This window comes from Gambusia affinis, linkage group LG09, assembly GCF_019740435.1.
Source record: "Gambusia affinis linkage group LG09, SWU_Gaff_1.0, whole genome shotgun sequence".
Taxonomy (NCBI): domain Eukaryota; kingdom Metazoa; phylum Chordata; class Actinopteri; order Cyprinodontiformes; family Poeciliidae; genus Gambusia; species Gambusia affinis.
In genome coordinates this window covers 21,038,452-21,058,951 of record NC_057876.1, presented here as the reverse complement: position 1 = coordinate 21,058,951, position 20,500 = coordinate 21,038,452, and the positions used below count along the sequence as shown (strand labels likewise).

The window sequence follows — 20,500 nt, the reverse complement described above, 5'->3', positions numbered from 1 at the left end:
AATAGGCATATGTTTACCCCATCTGCTCAGCTTATGCATCCAAAAACACAGCAAACATAGCTGGTTCTACTCAATTTCTATCAGTCTGATCTCTAAGAGAATTTGTCTAAACTATCTGTTTCAGGATTTCATTTAGCCTTTTAACCCCCAGAATTTAAAATTAATGTCAAAAATGCTCAGCCATGATTAATTAATGGTGAAAGGAATTACACGAGTCTCTTTGTGTTGCTCACTTCTGTGTTTTCCCAAACCATTGCAGAAAACAAGAGTGATGCTCCACATGAAATATTGATAGGAAAATCACCTCAAATAACCAACTCTTCGAATATGTGAAGCACATGTAGAATTTTATAGCAGGCAGGGAGACAAGAGCCGAGAGTCTCAAGCCAAGGCTGTCAAACACGGAGGAGAGGAGGCACAGAGAAGAAAGATGGGTAACAAGAAAACATTGAATTTCCTGCTATATATTTTCGAACCAAACAGCTTAAAAGGAAACCAAGACGCGGGACATGAGCGCAAAACACCGAGCTGCTTTCACCTCCACCCTTCTTCTGGCTGGAGCTTACATTCCCATTCATCAGACGCATTAACTGAGCCCTGTGTGCGTTTGTCCTTCCTTAGATTGCTTTACACAAAGAAAAACAACTGAAGGAACAGAAAAAAATGTCAAGGTTAAAAAAAATAATAATGCAGGTAACGACCTTGACGGAGGAAAAGCTGGCAGCGCTGAGCACATCCTGCATTAGGAAAGTGGATATTCCATATTTTCAAGTTCACCATTATTAAGACAGGCCAGTACCCTCTGTTGGTGCACAACACAATCCCTGAAATGTCTGAGGCTGCAGGGAAGGTAGAGTTTAGATTTTTGGCCTGGCCAGGGTCAGGCTGAAATTATTTGCTTGATGATCGGGTCTGTTTGGATTTCTGTGGCTCATTTAGTAAGCCTTCAATACATTCAACGCAGAGAAAGACAAACAAGACTCCACAATATAAAGATATAGTCTACATGAAGCTTAGCCTGTTTGGTAAGATAGAAAATGTTAATTGTACTGCCACAAGCACAACGCACAAGATATGTACACGGCCCCGCCCTGATGCACTCCTATCAATCACACATCCCAGATGATTTGCACTTTACTCACCCTGTGGTAACAACAAGACGCAGAGTGAGTGTATCCAAAACCGTACGCTGATAATCATTAATCGTATATCTCAACCCAGAATTAGTCCAAAGATGCACTCCTTTCACAACCAGGTCGCTGCGTCTCATTTCATTTTTTATATCTACCCCCCCCTCACAGATATTTTGGCATTTCAGTTTCAAGGTAAAGGATATGGGATAATTTAACATTGGAAAAGCTCATTTTTCCTCCTTGTTGCATTGTTATTGCATCTCATAAACCTGGTCTCATAAATCTGGTCTTTCAACAGGGGTGTGTACACCTAGGAGAACCACTGTCTACATCTTCCAAACAAAAAGGAAACTGAGGGTGTGAGGACAAACAAATAAGGTGAACAGACTCCCAGCTTAAACTCATACTCCTCAGACACATTAACAGAGCGCTGCTTTTGTTAGATTGCCTACCGCACAAAAACAAGAAAAAATACATGAAATTATTCTCGGTTTAATAAAAAAAACCCATCCAGGTAAGAACCTTGACAGCAGAAAAGCTGGTCATGCCGAGTGCATCTTGGATTAAGAAAGCAAGTTTTCCATAATTTTCCAAGGTCACCGTCATCGAGACAGTCCAGTAATCTAGGTGTCGGTGCGCAGCACAATCCCCCACTATCTCAGAAGCTGCAGGCAACGCTGCCCATGTCATCCTCATGTTTTATTCATTCTGAATGTCATATTATGGCATTCAGAAACCAAGATCAAAATCTGCTCTGGCAGAAATATTTAATATCGCACCACTTCTCCATCCTTCTCCATCTGGTTTGCCAGACACAGAGAGAGAGGGGGTAGACAGCCTCCTTCAGCTCAGCCATGTTGGATTATTGAAAGTAGAGCTTTCAGAGAGGCCTCTGCTCAGGGAACAAAAAAAAAAAAGAGCGAGAGAAGAACTGTAGCATGCATCAATTATCTTGGAGAGTCTGTGGCGTGCTGGAGACTGTCTTGTCATATTTCCCAATGAGGCTGGGCGATGGAGAGGTCCTTGGCTAGCACTGACATTTAGAAACTGGTGTGGAAATCCCAGTCTGTTAGTCAAAAAATATGAATAAATAATGGACAAAAGAGTGCGCTGACTGCCTGTAAGGCCTCCCAGGCTTGAAATTCCTTCAGTGTCATTCTCATAACTAGAAACAAGCATCAGCCTCTGTCACTGTATTTTTCCTCCATGTGCGAAACAATGGCAGCTCACACTGATCAATACATGATTGGCTGCCATTGCTGCAGGACAAAGGATTCATTATAGCGTTTCTGGGAACTGTTATACTATTGTTTTTCCTTACATTACTTCCATGTAATGAATGATAAACTACCAGAGCCATAATGATCATGTTGAGATTGCCATCTACACAGCAATCTTCGGTTTAGTCGAGAAAGCGGCCCTTAATTTCCTATCTTTACATGCAGCCCGTATTCTCCAGCATGTCTCTGTAAGCAAACAACACATTTGAGCTCATTTGTGACTACTTTTCAATAGCTGGAAGCATGACTGAATAAAATGTGTTCAATTTTTAGATGCAGCAGGGGGAGAATGTTTTTTGTCTACAGAATGTGGATAAGTAGAAAATACCAATTCTAGCATAACCTCTCCTTTGTCTGGAAGCACTGACTGAGCTATGGAAGCACTGTAAACATGAGAGTTGAAAATAAACTAAAATAAAGGACTCCCTCCCCCTGCTTCTCTACATTAGTATCAGCGGCTGAGTTCAAATCTGTGTGCAGCAAATTTCCATGAAACCGTCTCTCCATCCTTGTGCTTCTTGTCCCCTGAACTACCCGTCTCCGTCTCAGCAGCAGCATGGGGAGAAGCAGCGTACCTTTGTTCATGTCAATCAGCTGCTTCTTCTTCTGCTGACGCTCCTGCTTCTCTCGCTCAGCTTTCTCCTTCGCCAGCTTGGCTCTCTTGATCTTCTCCTCCATCTCCCTCTTCTTGTGGTTCTCCTTCATGGCTTCCTGATGAGGCACACACACACATGCAGACACACAAACAGATAAAATCAGAATGTTGCTCTGCCACCTTCACTCTTTTATCATCTTCTATACTGTATAGTGTACAGGAGCAGCAGAATACCATCTGCAAATTCTTATTCAGCAACTGGCTTGATAGAGATAAGCGTCTGGAATAAACAATGCATCTGTTGCTGTGTAAAGGCCTTTTTTTTATTATAAGCCTATCTATCAGTGAGGTTCCTGTACATGATTTCAGCTCCATTGCTGATTTAATGCCACACCTACATGAATGACGACATTCACACATAACCAGTGCGTTCAAAATGTATTCATAGCCTTTGGGTTTTACACATTTTATCACATAACATAAACTCCAAAGTATTTCATAGATATCTTACGTGATATGAAACAAATAAATAAAATCCCTATTTCCATGTCAGGTTTTTATGAAAGAATGTTGCTTGTCTTGTCTGCTATTTTAGCGATATAACTTGGCTGTAGTTTCATAAATTTGCCAGCAAAAGTTCTACAACTTTTCTTAAGAATTGTAAAAAGTGCCACTAAAAATAATACAGACACAGAGCATCAAAAACCTTGGTGCTCTCAATAATTAGCTAACATTTAGGCATACTGCATAAATGTTAGCCTGTTCACAGTGCGTTATATGTAGATTCTTCTGCTGAATGTGGAATATTCACTTGTTCTTGGATGTTTTGTAAGGAATATCTAACATATTATAAAGAAAATGCAGCATTGGAGGCCATGCTACTCGACATGCTGTTGGCATGTCCAAGGGCACCATTTCCTTTTCTTGAAGCTAATAGGCTGCGCCCCAAGACCAGAGATAAAAACAAAAAACAGATATCAACTTGATAATTATGCTCATTCAATTGGTCAATAACATAAAATCCAATTAAAATACATAGAATTTTGTGGCTCTATTGAGACAAAACGTGAAAAGGTTCAAATTGAACACTTTTGCAAATCTCTGCACAACCTAATGCAGGCATAATTCTTCAGACAACACTGGAAAGATGTTTAATTGAGAAAGCAACATGTGGCAGTCGTGTAGCGAGGCCAACATTCAGAAAGCATTCATCTCCTCCGCGGTCACCAGCTGAAATGCCAGAAAGGAACCCGGTATAGAGAGATAATAAACCGTATGTCTTCAGCACTGTACAAATCTGTCAGTTTGTTCTGCTGCAAGGAGAGAATAAGATGCAACTGTGTGACCTTTGGAGACAACAAAATGCTGTTGCATGCTACGCCTGTGGTGCAGCAGAGGTTCCACGTGTGGGAGGTCATACTTCATGTTAGTAAATCCATACAATTATGTCCGCTAAGGTTGGAGTCCATTTACATCTTTATGCTTCAGCTCATCTGTGGTATTCCCTCTCCCATATGCATGGGCAGCTTTAAGCGAAGGCAAAACCCTCTCAGAGCGGTGATATAATATGTGGCGACAGCAGGCCCCCCATCCACTGCCCCTGTGGTCCTGATGAGTGCACCGTGTTGGCAGCTAAAACAGAGGGATTATGGGGATTGCGGGAAAGGAACAAGGAAAGAGCGGCTCATCATGCCAGTCAATAGCGGGGCTTTTCTACATGTCCAAGGACACGGGACCTTGTTGTCACCGCCTCCTTGATGGATGACAAGGGCAGCGATGGCGGCAGAGACAGAGAGAGAAGAGCAAGGTGGAGTAATTGTGATGAAAAATATCAAGTTTAAATCGTGGGAATAAACAAAATGATAGTGAAGAAAGGGAAAGTTATTATTGTGTGCATTGTGAAACTGTAATTATTTGTCTCAAACTACTGCAAGTCAGCGACATCTCTCACACCAACCTGTATTTAATCACCACATCAAGGCTGTGTAAATTAGACCACTGCCCCCTACACAGGATATTGATTACATCCACTCTACCTCTGCTTTCAACGGCATGAGAGTTGTGCTTTGCATTAGCAACAAAACGTTTAATTTCCATATTTTCTCCAAATGATGAGCAGCTCTGACAGCCAACCACCAACAGGGTTCAGCTCATTTCCAAATGAACGTTGCTGAAGTGCTTCAGGATAAAATCGGGGTAGAAATTATGTAGATTACGTACATAAGTCCTGTCGGTAAAACTTCTTCTAAACAAACAATTAATTCTGACTGTAAACATGATTACGATACATAATTTAGCGGATCTAATCAAACAACACCTCTAATTATCAAAGCTCTGCATCTGTGGTTTATTTTGTGCCCCTTTTCCAGTTCTCTGCGACAGGTTGAAATTTCCTTCGGGCAAACATCGAATGTATCACGCTCAATTTACCTGACAGCTCCATTTATTGTAGAAGGACGTCCAAGATTAAAATATTCTAATGAAATTTGATTTGAGAAATAAATTGGTTGATTTGACATCTTGAATATCTGGTCAGATATTTCTCAATGGACTCTATTAATGTCCAATTAGTTCTCTAATGCATTCTAGGCTAAACCAAACCTTACAATGTGATTTTAAGAGAAAACGGGAAAGGTTTTGCTCTTTGGTATTTGTATTTTGTTGTTTGTCCCTCTGAGGATCTGTTGTGCCAAAGAAAACACAGCATGCATGTAGAAAAAGGTTCCTCTGGTGAGATCAGAAAAAAATATTGAACTCTTGTTGAGATGCAGAGCTTTGCTGGTGCAAATAAAACTGACACAGTATGAGACCGAGGGTATTAAACTCCAGTCCAGAAACTCATAGTCGTGTCCTTAGTTCAACAAACTTGATTCAAATGGAGAAAAACATAGCAACAGTCAAGTTCGACTAAACTGTGCTCCTGATTTTAATATATGGGCAACTGTGGCTGTGTGGGTAGAGTAGTCATCTTGCGATTGTCAGATTTTAGGTTTGACTTCAGCTGTCACATGTTGTTGTGCCCCTGGGCAAGGCACTTAACCCCAAGTTGACTACTTGGTGTATAAATGTGTGCGAGTTAGTGAGTGTGAATAGGTGAATGTGGCTCTAATGTAAATGACTTGAAAAGCACTATGTAAGTTCAGTCCATTTGCCTTTACCATTAATTGACCTAATCATTTGAATTAGATGTGTTGAAACAGAAACTCATCTAAAAGTTGTGGGACGTCTGTGCTTGAGGAATGGAGCTTGATACTCCTGGCATTATTTTCCTTCGAAGGTGCAGCATAGGTGAGACATGGATAGAGCTAAATCCTGGGTATAAATGGAAAAAAACTTATAATGGAGTTAAACAGTTAAGATCAAGAGCTACAATGGAATATGAGCATGTTAGAATGGCCCAGTCAAAGTCCAGATTGAAATTAATTTGAGAATCTGTGGCAGTACTTGACAACTTATGTTCCTAAAGTCTTTAATTTTCAACTATTTCGCAAAAAGGATTAGGCAAATATTTTTCTATAGATGTAGCTTTTTGGAATACGTAGAAACATTAGATATTTTCAGACAGGGTGAGGAGTTCAGGAAGTCCATTTAGAGTTTGAGGTAGTTTGGGCTCTGGGTCAGGATGTCTCTTTGTTGCCTCCCTTTTTCCAGTCACAGTCCATTTTAGAACATGCAGAACTTACTATACACACCTTGTGACCTGGAAAGCTGGATTTGTTTGAGTGAACGCTACAAAACGAATGACTGCATCCAGCAAAAATGTTTTTCCAAGTCCTTCTGGTTTTTAGAAAAAAAAAAAAAAATATGCATGCATTACTATCAAATATTGGCTATGCAAATTTCAAAAAATGAGAAATGTAAAATTTTGTAAGAACAAAATATGTTCCATTTGGCACATGGCTGTCCAAATACTAACATGGCACTTCTTTACTATAGGCCATGATATCCAGTCTGGCTCGGTTGTCTTTATAATTTCTAAAATGTGTGTATTGTTCCTCCTTGACCTGTGCAACACAACACATCTCCCGCAGCATGGTTCCCTTCCCATGCAAATGAGTTTGCCGGTCCAGTGAGGGCATAATAAGTATTTCCAACTGCTCGGTTGCACCAATGATCTCACACAGAGAGGGTGCCATCGCTATATCTCATTAGAATTTTACAAACACTACAACGCCTGGGCTTTAAGTAGCAAATGTGTTTATTAGCCATCTGCCGCACCGTGTGCCAGGATGTGGGGTGAAATGGCTTCAAGAAGTTATAGGTTACAGACTGGGAGGCTTTTGCTGCTGTATACATGTATTCACATATTGATGGGTGACCTCCAAAGTCGCTGTACAGTAAGTAAATGTATCACATAAACATGATGATGAATCAGCCGAGTCTAAAGGCAGCAATCATTTCTTATATTTGGAAGGAATAAATAAGGATTATATCAAATAAGGTGAAAATGGCACCAACAAATATTAAAAACCTTCTCATAAATGTTCTATCTTGTTACTCTATGGATCCACTCTGAGGGATTTGGTCGTATTAGAAAGTCACTTCATTAACAAGAAAAACTGTTGGCTCATCGCAACCCATCTGCTGTGCTTTGATAACTCATTAATGAAAAAGAAAAAACCCCCTCCTAATGCTCCTGGTCAGGATTACATATATCACTCCCTGCTATTGCATTTCACCCGTACTCTATTTCAAAGTATGGCAGTAGCATTAAATTAACAAATTGTTGAACTCCTCAAATACTGGCTCAAATGATATTTTATTGGGCTCAGAAAAAAAAAAGAGAAAAAGGAGGTGGGGGTGAGGGAGAGATGGAGAATGAAACAGAAGGAAAATAGAGTTAATGGATTCTCTTATCAGTTACATTCAGTTCTGTGAGAACTGTCTGTCAATGCGTTTGCTCAAATGCCTTATGTCGGTCGGGTGCATTAAGCTTCCGCTTTTTAGTAAAAGCAATTTAGGGTGACTGTATTGCAAGGGAATTCTTTAATACAGCAGATGCTTTGTGCTGTGAATGCGTTACAAAGGGCGGCGCAACAGAGAAGGAACTTAGCGAGGATGTTTTGTCCGAGTCAAACAACTTCATATCTCCGCATTTTAAAAGAATAATAAACAAATGTCAGCGGCGCGCCAGGCGTTCCAAGAGGCTAAATCCAGCTAGCATGTTCACTGACAACAAGTCATCACATTTATTTGATTTGCCATTTGTCACAATCAAGGAGGAGTCGATGTCAGTCAAAGATGAATAAAGCATAAGACCTTTTTTGGAGGAAAAATGAGTTAGCCTAGCTGTTTCACAGGGTAAGAAAAATAAAAACAACATTCAAATAGGAACAACCATTGATTCCTTGTGCTCTGGAAACAGATGGGATTAGCCTTTCTGTCAGTAAAGCTGAAGCGCCAAAAACTATAAATAATATCTGAGGAATGTGGTGATTAAAGGATTGTTTTCATATGAATATATTAACTAGACTATATCCCACTTACTTCTATCCCCTTAACCATAGCAGGAAATCGGTAATAAAATATTCATATCCAGCTATTTGCTTGAGAGAATAATTTATTTTCTTGGGTGGATGCCTCTTTTACAGATATGCAACTCTGGAATCCTTCAGGGAGTGCTGCGTTGTGCGCTCGTGCACTTTGATCAGAAAGAATGGGAAGCGGGTTTCACACAAGGATCAGAGTAAGAAAACGAGAGGGATTCAGACAAGCGGACCTTTCCATTTACGTTAACGGGTGGCGAAAAGAAAAAGAGAACACCGTCTGGACAGGTTGTCATCATCCTGTCACCTGGAGCTTTAGGGGAGGTGCCAGGTGGGAAAGAGAGATGGCAGAGAGGCAAAGACAGGTAAATGCATGTTTAGAAGACTGCTGAGAAAAACAGGAGATTTTTACTTTACTTTTCACATGGCTTCTATCGTTACGAATTCAATTTGCACCTGTTTGATGCATCAATGAACTATTAATTTTTCTCAAAGGTCAAAGGAATGCATCTGAATGATCTTGTTTAGAACCAATTTTGATAAAATGACTCATTTTTAGCAAAGAAACATATACAAAATACTGACTGTATTTTGACTGAAAACACCTCCAGTTATAACTTTTAGAAAATGAACAAATATAAACTTAACTTTCATGTGACTTTGAGATAATTATTCAGTTTAAAAGGCTGATTTTGTCCAACTTTCATTGCAGGAACAACCCAAGAAACACCATAGCTGATTGAACACAAATGTCACCGTCCACAGTGAAGAAACTTCAACATCAACTTGAACTGAGAAAGTGCTGAAAGGAGTTAGATAAATATTCTTGTGGGGTTTTTTTTTTATCAGCTCAAAAATAAATTAAATTTGCAAGATTTCATTCAGATGAATGAATCACATTTTTAGAAGGTGATTGTAGATCAAAAGCATATAAAGGGTCTTTTATGAGTGTGTTATTAAAAGACAGGAAAAGTGTTTTCTAATTTTTGGGGTTATTGTGGGCTAGTTTTTTAATAGTTTTTAGTCAAAGTTCAGGAACAACAATGGGATGTGGGTCATTCTATCTTTTAAACCACATGCTGGATGACTCAATGGGAGCAGCTGAGGTGTTTGACGTTTACGGGTCAATTTAAATTGAGATTAACACAGAAAGCAGTTTAATAAATGAGGAATATTTTCTGGTGCACCTAACATTTTGTTATATTAAGACTGTTGAAAATCTAGCCGTAAAAGATTAAAAAAAAAAAGTATTTATCTTCATCAGGTAGAGATTGGCCAGTTTTGTTTTATTGCAGAATTGTTGTGTTTTTAATTCAATTTTTAAGCGAATGTCAAAAATTATAAATCTTTTTCCCAGCCAAAGAAGCAGATTTTTTTCCCCTTTGTCAGAAAAATCATTAAACTTAACCTTACCTTAAAGGTTTTAATGTAACAAATCAGTGCTAGAGCCAACAACAGCAAACACTTCTGCAATTGATTACTCAAGCTTTGCGTACATCTCTGAATCCATTGTGAACTTTAATAAAACCTTAAACAAATTCAAAGTCTTTAGAATTTTTGTCATTTAAAAGATCAGCACATAAAATGATCTTTTAAATCTTGGGGACAATACATTACTTCTGTGAGAGAAATATAGATTAATAAAAAGTGACCCAATTTGACTGAGTTGAAAGTATGTATAATGCAAAAGAAAAAAAACAACAAAAAAAAAACTGAAATTGCTTTTGTGTCCACCGGCACCTGAATATTAGTCGGCTTTTACAAGAAACAGAAAAGCGACACTATTCAAAACCTCACAGTCTGTTGTAGCACTGGAAAGCTATCTGCAAATAAAAAGGTATTTGAAAAAGAAAAAATGGCATATGGAAGGAAATGACAGCAGGTGGGCCTTGTTACATTATTCCTGAGCACATTCAGAGAACGTACAAGAACCATATTAGAAATATAAAGTCTGAATACAAAGTGTGGCACTGTTTTGGACTGAAAACCTTCTTGTATTTTGAAGTTGGCGAGCTGAAATGATTGTTTCTCAAGTGAAAGAAAAAAAAAACACATTGATGATTCTGGAATTGCAGTGGAACAAAATCATCTTCAATGCTATTTCTGACTTAAGCTATGGTCTGTCAAGTATGACAAAAATAACAAAAGAGATGAAATGTTGATGCCTTAAAGTTATCTTAATTTGTTAGAAAAGCTCTTTGTTATTACACCAGGGTCAGGAGACTTTGAGATGTAAGGCTTTCCTACACAGGAGAGGTGAACACTACTGACAAAAAAATTTGAAATCTTCAATCCGCCTCAGTTATGTTATTTGTTTTTAGCATCTCCTTTATAAAATCCATAAAAATAGGCCATAAAATGAGAACGAATGTGAATTAATTTCAGTAGTTTAGTTCAGAAGAAGATTCTCTACACATGCAGTTACATGTCAAGTTTTTATTTCTGCACTTCACACCCTTCAGTCTGGGTTTCATATATCAGAGTGTGTTCATGAGAGTCACATCCTGAAATGAATTAGAGAAAAAATTAAGTTCTCCATCCTATTCTAATTTACTGGGATGCTCCTCTAATTGTAATCCCAATTTAACATTCAGTTTCAATGAGAACATTGTAATTTTTCACCATCTGTGGGGTCCTGCTGCAAAGTTTGATGAAAATGTGAGCATGTGCAACCAGCTCTCATTTCACTAACACCCAATGTGTTCAAGCAAGCGAGTGCAAAGGCATGTGCATGTGTGGGTGGTGGCCGCTGTTAGACGCCGCGTTTCTGCTTTATCGCAACGGAGTACATGTGCCGTCATTTTAAACTCACCATGAAGAGGAAGCGGAAGTTGGCCAGCTCGCCGAAGAAATCCTCCACGCTGACTGAGTGGGGGTCGAACGCGAAGTAGCTGCCGATGTTCTCGTACAGCTTCTGCATGTTCTTGTGCATGGTGGACAGCTTCTCGTACTGCTCCCGAGAATGTTTGGAGAAGCCGTGGAAAAAAAAGGGAGTCAAGGAAAATAGAAAATGCAACGGCTCAAACACAGACAATAAAATGTTACAGTTACCAGCTATAGCAGGGAAATATCACACATATGTTGCCTTACAGTATTTTTAAGACCCACCTATGTCAAGGTCAGCAGAAGAAAGAAAGAAAAAATGGATAAAGAAGGGTCTTCATCTCACTTTGGAGTCAATGACAAGGAGAGCTAATAGCGGCAGCCCTGAAGTAATGGAAAGGTGTTTTGTAGGCAGCAGCATGACACAGATGGTTGCTGGAAAAGCTGATTGCAGTCATTGTTCTATTGTTTCGCACAACAACAGTGGGGTCAGGTTGTTTTGAACCTCACAGCTCACGTCGCACTGTGTAATTTACTGAACAGGCGGAGGACTTTTCTCCCAGTGAATGAGTATTGACAGCCGGCATCAGTTAAGCATTATCACAGCAGCCATTGACCTCATGGAGACTGTACAGGGGCACTACAAGACTCCCACCCTGAGCGGGATGAGAGCGATGCAGAGCAGATTTACGTGAACACACATGTAGAGGACACAAACGTGGTAAAAAGGAGACCTTGAGAAGGAATTTCATTAATACTGGTCATCCTGAAATTACACCTTTTTATGCATTCATGCCAATAGTTGTTATTGGTGCTGGCTATATTTTTCATGAAGGATGAATATGAAACTCACGCACACGCAAGGACGGGGAAAAAAAGACAGCATAACTTCATAAACAACCACTTGTATCAAGAGCCAAACTCATCCTGCCTCCACAATCATCAAGCCTAAGTGAGGTGAACAGCTAAGAGCACTTATGACCATAGAGTGCACACATACAGTAGCACACGATTCATGTGTGGGTACAGTGCAGCTCCGCTGGTGGACAGTCTGCAGGCACCCAATGTTAAAGACAGCAAAGTGTGATGATGAAATGTTTTTTATTTCTTTTTTGTTGACACATAGTTCAGTACGACATTCAGGTGTTTTATAAAAATTAGTTAGCACCAACTAATCTGTATAAGAACTGATAAGTAGGGCTGTTGTAAACGAATGTTTTAGTAATCGAGTAATCTGTCGATTATTCTTACGATTAATCAAGTAATCAGATCTAAAGAATTGATAAACTAAAATATTGGTAAATCTGGCATAAAACCAGTGTTACTACCAGATATCAATATCAGTCCAATTTTTCATATTTGAGCATCCCTAACAATTACTTTTTTGTAGTTTAGAAAATTAACCTGTAACAATAATAGCTCACTTTCTAATGAATTTAATTTATATTCATTTAAATTGTCCTACAAATTGGAATACAGATGGAAAATATCTATGAGGCAAAACAAGGTTTCAATTGGGGCAGGTAAAGTTCAATACCTGCAGCGCCACCTGAGGACAGGGAGTGGAAAATCAGTCTCTGTATTGGTCTATGGGGAGTGTTAGTGTTCTTAGTGTTCATGCCAGAAGAATTGCTGGATGTGCATGCAAAATAAAAGATTGCACAATAAAGAGCAACAATGAAAATTAAAGATTAATAATACACAATTCATCTAATTAAATGTGTTTGTCTTTCTTATGTGTTTTCCACTGTAATATGTTCTAAATTGATGCTGTTGCTGTCAACCTTTAGTGAAAGGCCATCATTTGACAATACTTGGCTGCTTGCTTGTCTTACTCCTACGAAGGTCCCAGCTTCTGAGTCTGGGAGCAGTTATAGGCAATTAGTGTTCTTTTACAGTCGCCTTGGCAACATCCATGGTCAGGTGGGACAGCATGTGGCCTGCGATTACCAGGGCCAAACAGTTATCAAGATTTTGGGTTTTTTGGACAGTCTGCTATTATTGCGTGGAGGCCACAGCAGTTTTCCAACATGTCCTGCTTTGCTAGTTTATAATCAATGCTGTATTTGGGATTTTTCTGTTTCCCCAGCTAAAACCTCACTAGTGAGGTCATGTGCAAAACATATTACATCGATCCAAAAACACACAATTGCAAAAGTGTTTTTTGGAGTGCTGTGCTTGTGGAGGAGGAGGAGAAGGTGTAGATTTGTTGGATTTTTTTTTTTGTGAGGTCACACTGGGACAGTCAGAACATTGGGCAGAGAATGGCCTTATTCTTCTGTCTCTCTGTATCCATGTCTGCCTGGATGCCATTTACCCCCATTGCTCCTGTCAGACCTTTGTTATCTCTTCCTTTGTACACCTCCCTCAATCGCCTCTTCTTTTCTAGAGAGCCCCAGCGGATGGATGTGAAAGTAAAACTTTACCAAAGTAACATATCTTTTCAACATCAAAAGGACTCTTGAGTTTTGTACTACTGGAGTTGTGATTTCTTTACAAGTAAGTGGAAAAATAGCTGTTTAGAATCTAAAATGCAGCTAGCACATCACAGAAATATAAAGACTTTTTAAAAAACTTTGCTAAATTAGGTTAGCATAAAGAAAATAAATAAAAAACAGTTTAAAAAATGTATGAAAAACAAGGTGCAGAAAATGATCATCATAATCATGTCAAGAAATTAAAAAGAAAAAAAAACCTAATGCACACCACTAAATTGTTTCCATTACATGTTTCCAATATCTTTATCACTCCTCTAGTTCTGAGGGAAAGTAATTGTTAAAAATCACTTCAAGAACTTACAATTGATCAAAAGAATGCTATTCTGTAGTTGTTTCAAATTACAAGTAATACTCCACTTCACTATTGTGAACCTAAAGATTCTGCACAAGCGCCCCAGTTGTTTCTGTGAACAGTGTACAACCTCACACTGTTTATGGTAGTAATAATAGATGCAGCCGTCTGTGAATTGAAATCACGATTTAGTACGACATATGAATGTGGCACAAATTAGATTTTTTTTTCTTTTTTTGGTGAAAATATTTCCAATAGGTCAGTCAGACTGTCAAGAAAAAGTTATATATGGGTTCCACATCAGCAAAAAAATAAATAAATAAACCAAAGAAGAGAAAAACAGATTTGAGTCGATTTCTGTGCTCCCTGAATGTAACCCTACATCCTGATTCTAAGTCACAGCGCGCTACATCGTCGTGGAGGTCCTGTGATCGATGCCTGGTGGCATTGCCACGTACAAGGCATCAGTTATTTATGTACGTCAGGATTTTTATGATTGCAATCTTGTACTGTGTTGTTTTTTTGTTGTTTTTTTTCAGGGAAGGTGCTATCAAACTTAGATTTTACTTAATTACTTGCGGTACCTGATGTAGCTTGTGGCTCACTGTACGTTTTATTTTCCCTGATTTGCTCCCCTTCCCTTCTCACTCCCTGAAATGCCCACGTATGCACTGTGGTAGATGTGTCCCGCTGAGGACTGGACTGAAGCTGGCTGGGCTTTTGCTCTTCATATTTCCACATCAAAGACATGTCATATTGATGGAGCCTGACGTACACTATCCTGCAGCAACACAACCTGCACGCTGGATCCGCCATCCAGCATGCATACAAAAACAGAATGAGAAGGCAAACATACTCACTCACACACACACACACATATATATATCTATATATAAATATATATACTGAAAATGTAAGGTCTAACTGTCATTCTTTAACTGCCCGGTTGTCAATTACACTTTTCTTTCTCTTTGCTATAGAATCCTTTGTTTCTGTTCCGTTTCTTTTACTTGCCTGTTTTTACACAATGTCTCAGTCAAAAGAAAAAAAAAACTCATTATAATTCTCTTTCTACACCCTCACTTGATATTCTCTCCATTCAATTCTGGTTCTCAGACAACAAATCCCCTCTTTCCTGCTCAGAGTGGACTTTCACAAGTATTCTGTCTGAACCAAGTCTCGTATTCACACCACTTGGGCTTGGAGTGGGCGCGCCGGGTCACGAGGTAAGGCATTAGGCAGTCTTTGGTTGCCCCCCAACCCTGTTTGTCAGTCTCCGCTCTTCTCTTCAGGTTGTCCTCACAGGAGGACAGCTTGCCCTGCATTAAACCCTGCCAAGGCAGAGAAGGACAACAGCCCTAAGGCTGAAGGGGCTCTCTGTAGCAAACATTGATGAGGACTTAAAGCTGCCACTCTGATTTTAAAACATTTCAATTTTCTATTGTATGTAGCACACGGAAAGTAGCACTTAGCTGTGAAGCGGAAAATGATGCATGGTTCAAAAATTTAAATGGTATAAAGTGTGACATGCATTTAGAATTCAAACCCTCTTTACTCTGATTCCTCTAATTAAAATCCAGATCAATCAAATTACCTATAGAAGTCAAAAGAGGAGGTGACTCTGGAGGAGCTGCAGAAATTCACAGCTCAAGTAACATTGTTATACTTTTTGCCAAGCACAAATTTGATCTATACAAAGAATGAGAATAACAACACCATTGGCAAAAGAAAAGTGGTAAGAATCATAGTTTGAAGGCAGCAGTTCTCAAAGATGGATGGGACCCGAATTGTTACAATAAGTCAACAAGGTTGGGGTCCTAAGACCCTCTTCAAAAATTAAACAAAAACAATTCTGAATTTTTTTTTTTTAATTATTATTATTTTAAACATTTCAAAATCTTTGAAAGAAAAATATTCACTTCACATTTATACTCTATTTTATGTTGATCTGTCTAATTAAATTCCAATAAAATTCCATAGAAATGCATTAATACAGCAAATTGCATTAAATATAGTCAGGTAATAAAATCTTTTTCAGATTCAAGGCTCTGCTCTCTTTTTTCTACTCGCTATAAACTCCAGTTACTTTCTGTCCTTGTAAAATCCAGATTTAGGTTTTTGTCCTGCCCCAGAGTCCTCATTACTGCATTTTAATCAGTCACTGTTTATCTTTTTGACATGCCAGAAAAGGGTATGTTGAAATTACTAAGCTGCGATTAGACACACTCATTTTTAACATCACAAACTGACATCAAAACTGGATCCAAATCAGATTTGTAGTCTTCTTTTTGGAGCCGCACACTATTTATTCACATGATAAAACACAGAGAAGAATCAATTTATGGACCACAGCAAAGTAAAAACTGTGTTCACATTGGCCACCTATGAGGATGGCAATAAATTACCTGGTTTGTTTACCTGTGTGCATGAGAGAGTTATTAAAGTGCGACATAAAACCCTACAGTGGGGCCCAAAAAGCCTTGCTAATAAGTCTCCTGTAACCTAGTTCCATTAATGTTTATTTAATGCTTTTCCTATGTGCTCATTGGCCACTCCGTCCAGGGCCCCACACTAAGCCTGCTTTTCTCCAAACCCCACTATCCCTGCTCCCTTTATCCCCCCACCTACTGCCAGCAGCCCCTCTGGGCCAAATTACACCAAGACTGCCCACTGACTGGACACAAGCCATCATGCTGCCTGAGAAGAGGATGAAGGAATGGAGTACAGAGTCAGGGCAGAGATTTAACACTGTATGTCTGATGGAATACATCATTTTACTGTAGTTCATTGTTTTTCTTCTTAAAATAAACACAAGAGGGGTTGAAATAGATACCAAACTTTTTTGTTTCTGTGTTTTTCTGGTGTTTTCGGTGTTCTCGCAATGGAAAGTTAAAAGTGAGTGTTGGAAAGCGAACACACTGAGAAACGACCTGACGTAATGGATTAAAGTGATGGAGATTATTAATATAGATTTATTGATCTGGATCATAGTAAACAACACTGTGAATGTTTCCACCAAGCAACCTTGTTTTGTAAGAAAACAAATAACTTCAGCTTTAAATTAATTCAAGAATCATAAAAAAACAAAGCAATCGTCCTGCAATTTAATGCGTACTAAACCAACATTTACACAGAAAATTAGAGCTAGCCTGAAGCTAAATTTCTGGAAAGGAAATGGAAGACATTTTCTCCTAAAACTGAAATCTTCCCTTTTCTCACCTGCTGTCGGTGTAATGTCACAAGAGCAGAAAAATCACAACAATTCAATCTGTGGGAAAACTCAGTGTTTGAACTCAACACCACTACAATGCATCCAATATTTTACAAAGTACTGCACTTTGAGCCAGAGCTTGATGCACTGAATAACCGAGGAAGATTGTCCCTTAAGGCAGAAACGATACTGGACATTATAATAGAAGACTCTGCAGCCTTGGAGTAATAATAATTTAAGCAGAAAATTTAACAAAAACTTCAAAAATGCTTTCTTTCTTTTTTATAACAATGCAAGCTATGCCCACAATTTCATGTTGGATCTAAATCAAACAGTTTTGCTCATTAATTCCCTAAAGCAGAATGTTTCTGCTGATCATTGCAAGATATACATGCTGCCTGGTGTCACAGAAAAAAAACAGATCGAAAGGAATTTTTTTAAAACCATAATTTAAGAATTTCAAATGCTTAATATACTTGTATAATTCTGCAATAGGAATGAGAACTTCATTAGACAACTATGTTTTCATTATTGAAGTGCAGTTGATGGTGTAGGAAATATACCACTGGCCATTACTGCAATGCAACGTCAATGTAAAATTAGCACTAGAGAGAATATATATATAAATAATATATTCAGTGGGGGAAAATAAGTATTTGATAAACTGCCAATTTGTCAAGTTTTACCCAGCTTAAATTGAATTGAGATGTGAAAATATCATTCTGGTTATAACAATACAATGACAGACAGAATCTAAGAAAATTATTTATTTTTACATCATAAATAATTTGGATTTCATTGCAAGATATAGAGATCCAGTAGATGTACACATCCACTGCTGCGTCATGTGAAAACCTGATCAAGGACTATAGGAAACATCTGGCCTCCGGAAATGTAAAATATTTCTGTACCAAATATGAAGTCCTATTTTTTTGTTGTATCAAATACTTATTTATTTCTAATTAATTATTTAAAATAACACAATGTCATTTCCAATTTGAGGTGTAGATACGATGAAAATTATAGAATTCCACAATTTTTCTAAGTTGCAAAACTTGGAAAATCAGCCCTGTATTAAAAACTTGTTTTACCCACTTTAAAAACTATTTGGTTGAAACAGTTAATATTCATAATTTTGACAATATCCTCAGGTTAAAAAAAAACTTTTAAGACAATATGCATCCGATCCGGATCAACTTGTCATCCTCCGTTGATGTGTGGTACATTGTTAAAATTCAGTCATGGAAGAAGGTTATAGACAGGTGGTTTATCCGATAACCTGCCAAGCACTCTTTGAAAGTACCTGTCCTTTACCGCTTTCCTCAAACGACTTCCCAGATGGCTCTGTGCAACAAACCATATGGCACTTCAGGTTAGCTATATGCGCAGTGTTACAGTCGTGGTGACAGTACGCCTTACTGATGTTGTTCAATGTTGTTTTGAAGTCTAAACTTTAAAAACACACAGCAGAGATACCTGCATAGCTGTGTGCAAATAAAATTAAGAACATATTTTCCACACCTGACAGGTTCAGCAAGTTATATTTTCTGCTTTGACAGAGGAGCTTAGATTTTTATCCCCTCGTAAGTCCTCATCATCTTCTCACCTACAGCCTCTGCTTCTTCTTTCTCTGGAAATTAGAAGGCAGATTTAATGTCAATTTTACTGTCAATTTATTCTGCCCATCTGTCCCTGAAATATTTATACGTGCAGAGAGGAAGGTTGCTTCTGCTTAGGCATTCAAAGCTCTTCACTAAAGCACCCAGCTGGTGTTTTAACAACTCAGTGAGGGGGAAACTGGTGGATGTAATGACTACATCTCATAAAGGAAAAGACAGTATATAAATTAGGAATGAGAGGATTAGGACCGCAGGGATGACCTGTTGAATCATGGATAGGCTATTTAAAATAGGCATTCAGAAAAAACATTTTCTGTCAGTCCTGAAATGATATTGTGAAGCGCACACACACACCCACACACACTCATGTTGTCCTTGATAACCATTTATGATTACTTCCTTTTCTTGAGCTTGGAACAAAGTGATCTAATGTCATAACAATAAGCATGTGCCTGTTTTATAATTTCCGCACAGCAGCTTCAGGACGAGGCAAATCCTCTGTGTTTACAACATTCACACTTGTCAAATTTTAAAAGGTCAAGTCTCTTGTTCCCCTTGATGTGATCGGTAAACATCAATTCCTACCTAACATTACAATGACTTCCAAGAGATGGTGTTTTATGGACGGCTTGTAGACAGTTTTTTTAACAGGTTTTAAACATATATTTGAAGCAGCATGCACAAATGTCAGTGTTAATGTGTTTAAAAAAAACATCCATAAGTAGTTTTCATGTTTTCCAATAAATACCTCTATGAGCCTTGTTAAATATGATGGGAGAATGAGTGCAATCATATAATAAAGAAAACAAATAGTTGTAAATATGGCTTCAAATGATATCTTGTTATATCTAATTTGACCTGGGTCTTCCTCTTCTAATGGTTCAGAGTAAATCATAATATCACTGAAGAACAGAGTTTCTACTCGGGAGGCAAGCCAGGTTGTTCTTTGCAGTCCCATCAATTTAAAATACTTGCTCTGTCATGTTGCTCAGGGATTATATAGATATTTCTTTGAGTATTGCATATGGTATTTACTTCTTTTCTGGCACATCCTTTGTAGCTGGATGCAACAATAACAGAGATTAATCACAATGACTGGCCTGCATTCTTTGTTGTTTTCTGTCTTTTCTGCTTTGTTTCTGAATATTTGTGCTTCATTGTTCAAACTGTCTGAATTTAAAATGAACAAGCCTTCGTCAAACCTTCGCAAGCAGCTGACTGCAGCTAAAGCGGATATTTCACAACCATGAAGATCTGTGGATTAGTCACTGTTTAAAGGTTTACTCTCATTATTTATCATTTGGAAGGCTGTAATTACAGTTTGGAAAGAGGAACAACAGATAATCTCAAAATGTTTTAAAAATGAAGCGGTCGACACGTTTTTGTTTTCTACATACATGGTAAACATTATAATTATCAATCAAATCAAACATATACAAATGACTTATGGATATTTAGCCAAACACAGCTAAAATATTAAATTGATTGCTACATGATTATTTTACTCTGAAAATTAACAGTTCAATTACAACATTAAAAGACTTTGACATTAATTGCCATTAT

The 20,500-nt window shown here is 38.2% G+C and overlaps 1 protein-coding gene across 9 annotated transcripts in view; it reads right to left on the bottom strand.

Annotated features, from left to right (window-relative positions):
* diaph2 (diaphanous-related formin 2) overlaps window positions 1–20,500 on the bottom strand; it is a 439,308-nt gene that overhangs the window by 81,534 nt on the left and 337,274 nt on the right. For all 9 annotated transcript variants that reach the window (XM_044127178.1, XM_044127182.1, XM_044127181.1 and 6 more), the window contains 2 exons: window positions 11,307–11,471; window positions 2,989–3,124 (listed from right to left, as the gene is read on the bottom strand). In XM_044127178.1, coding sequence (XP_043983113.1) covers window positions 2,989–3,124; window positions 11,307–11,471 — 301 coding nt within the window. The remainder of the gene's footprint in view (window positions 1–2,988; window positions 3,125–11,306; window positions 11,472–20,500) is intronic.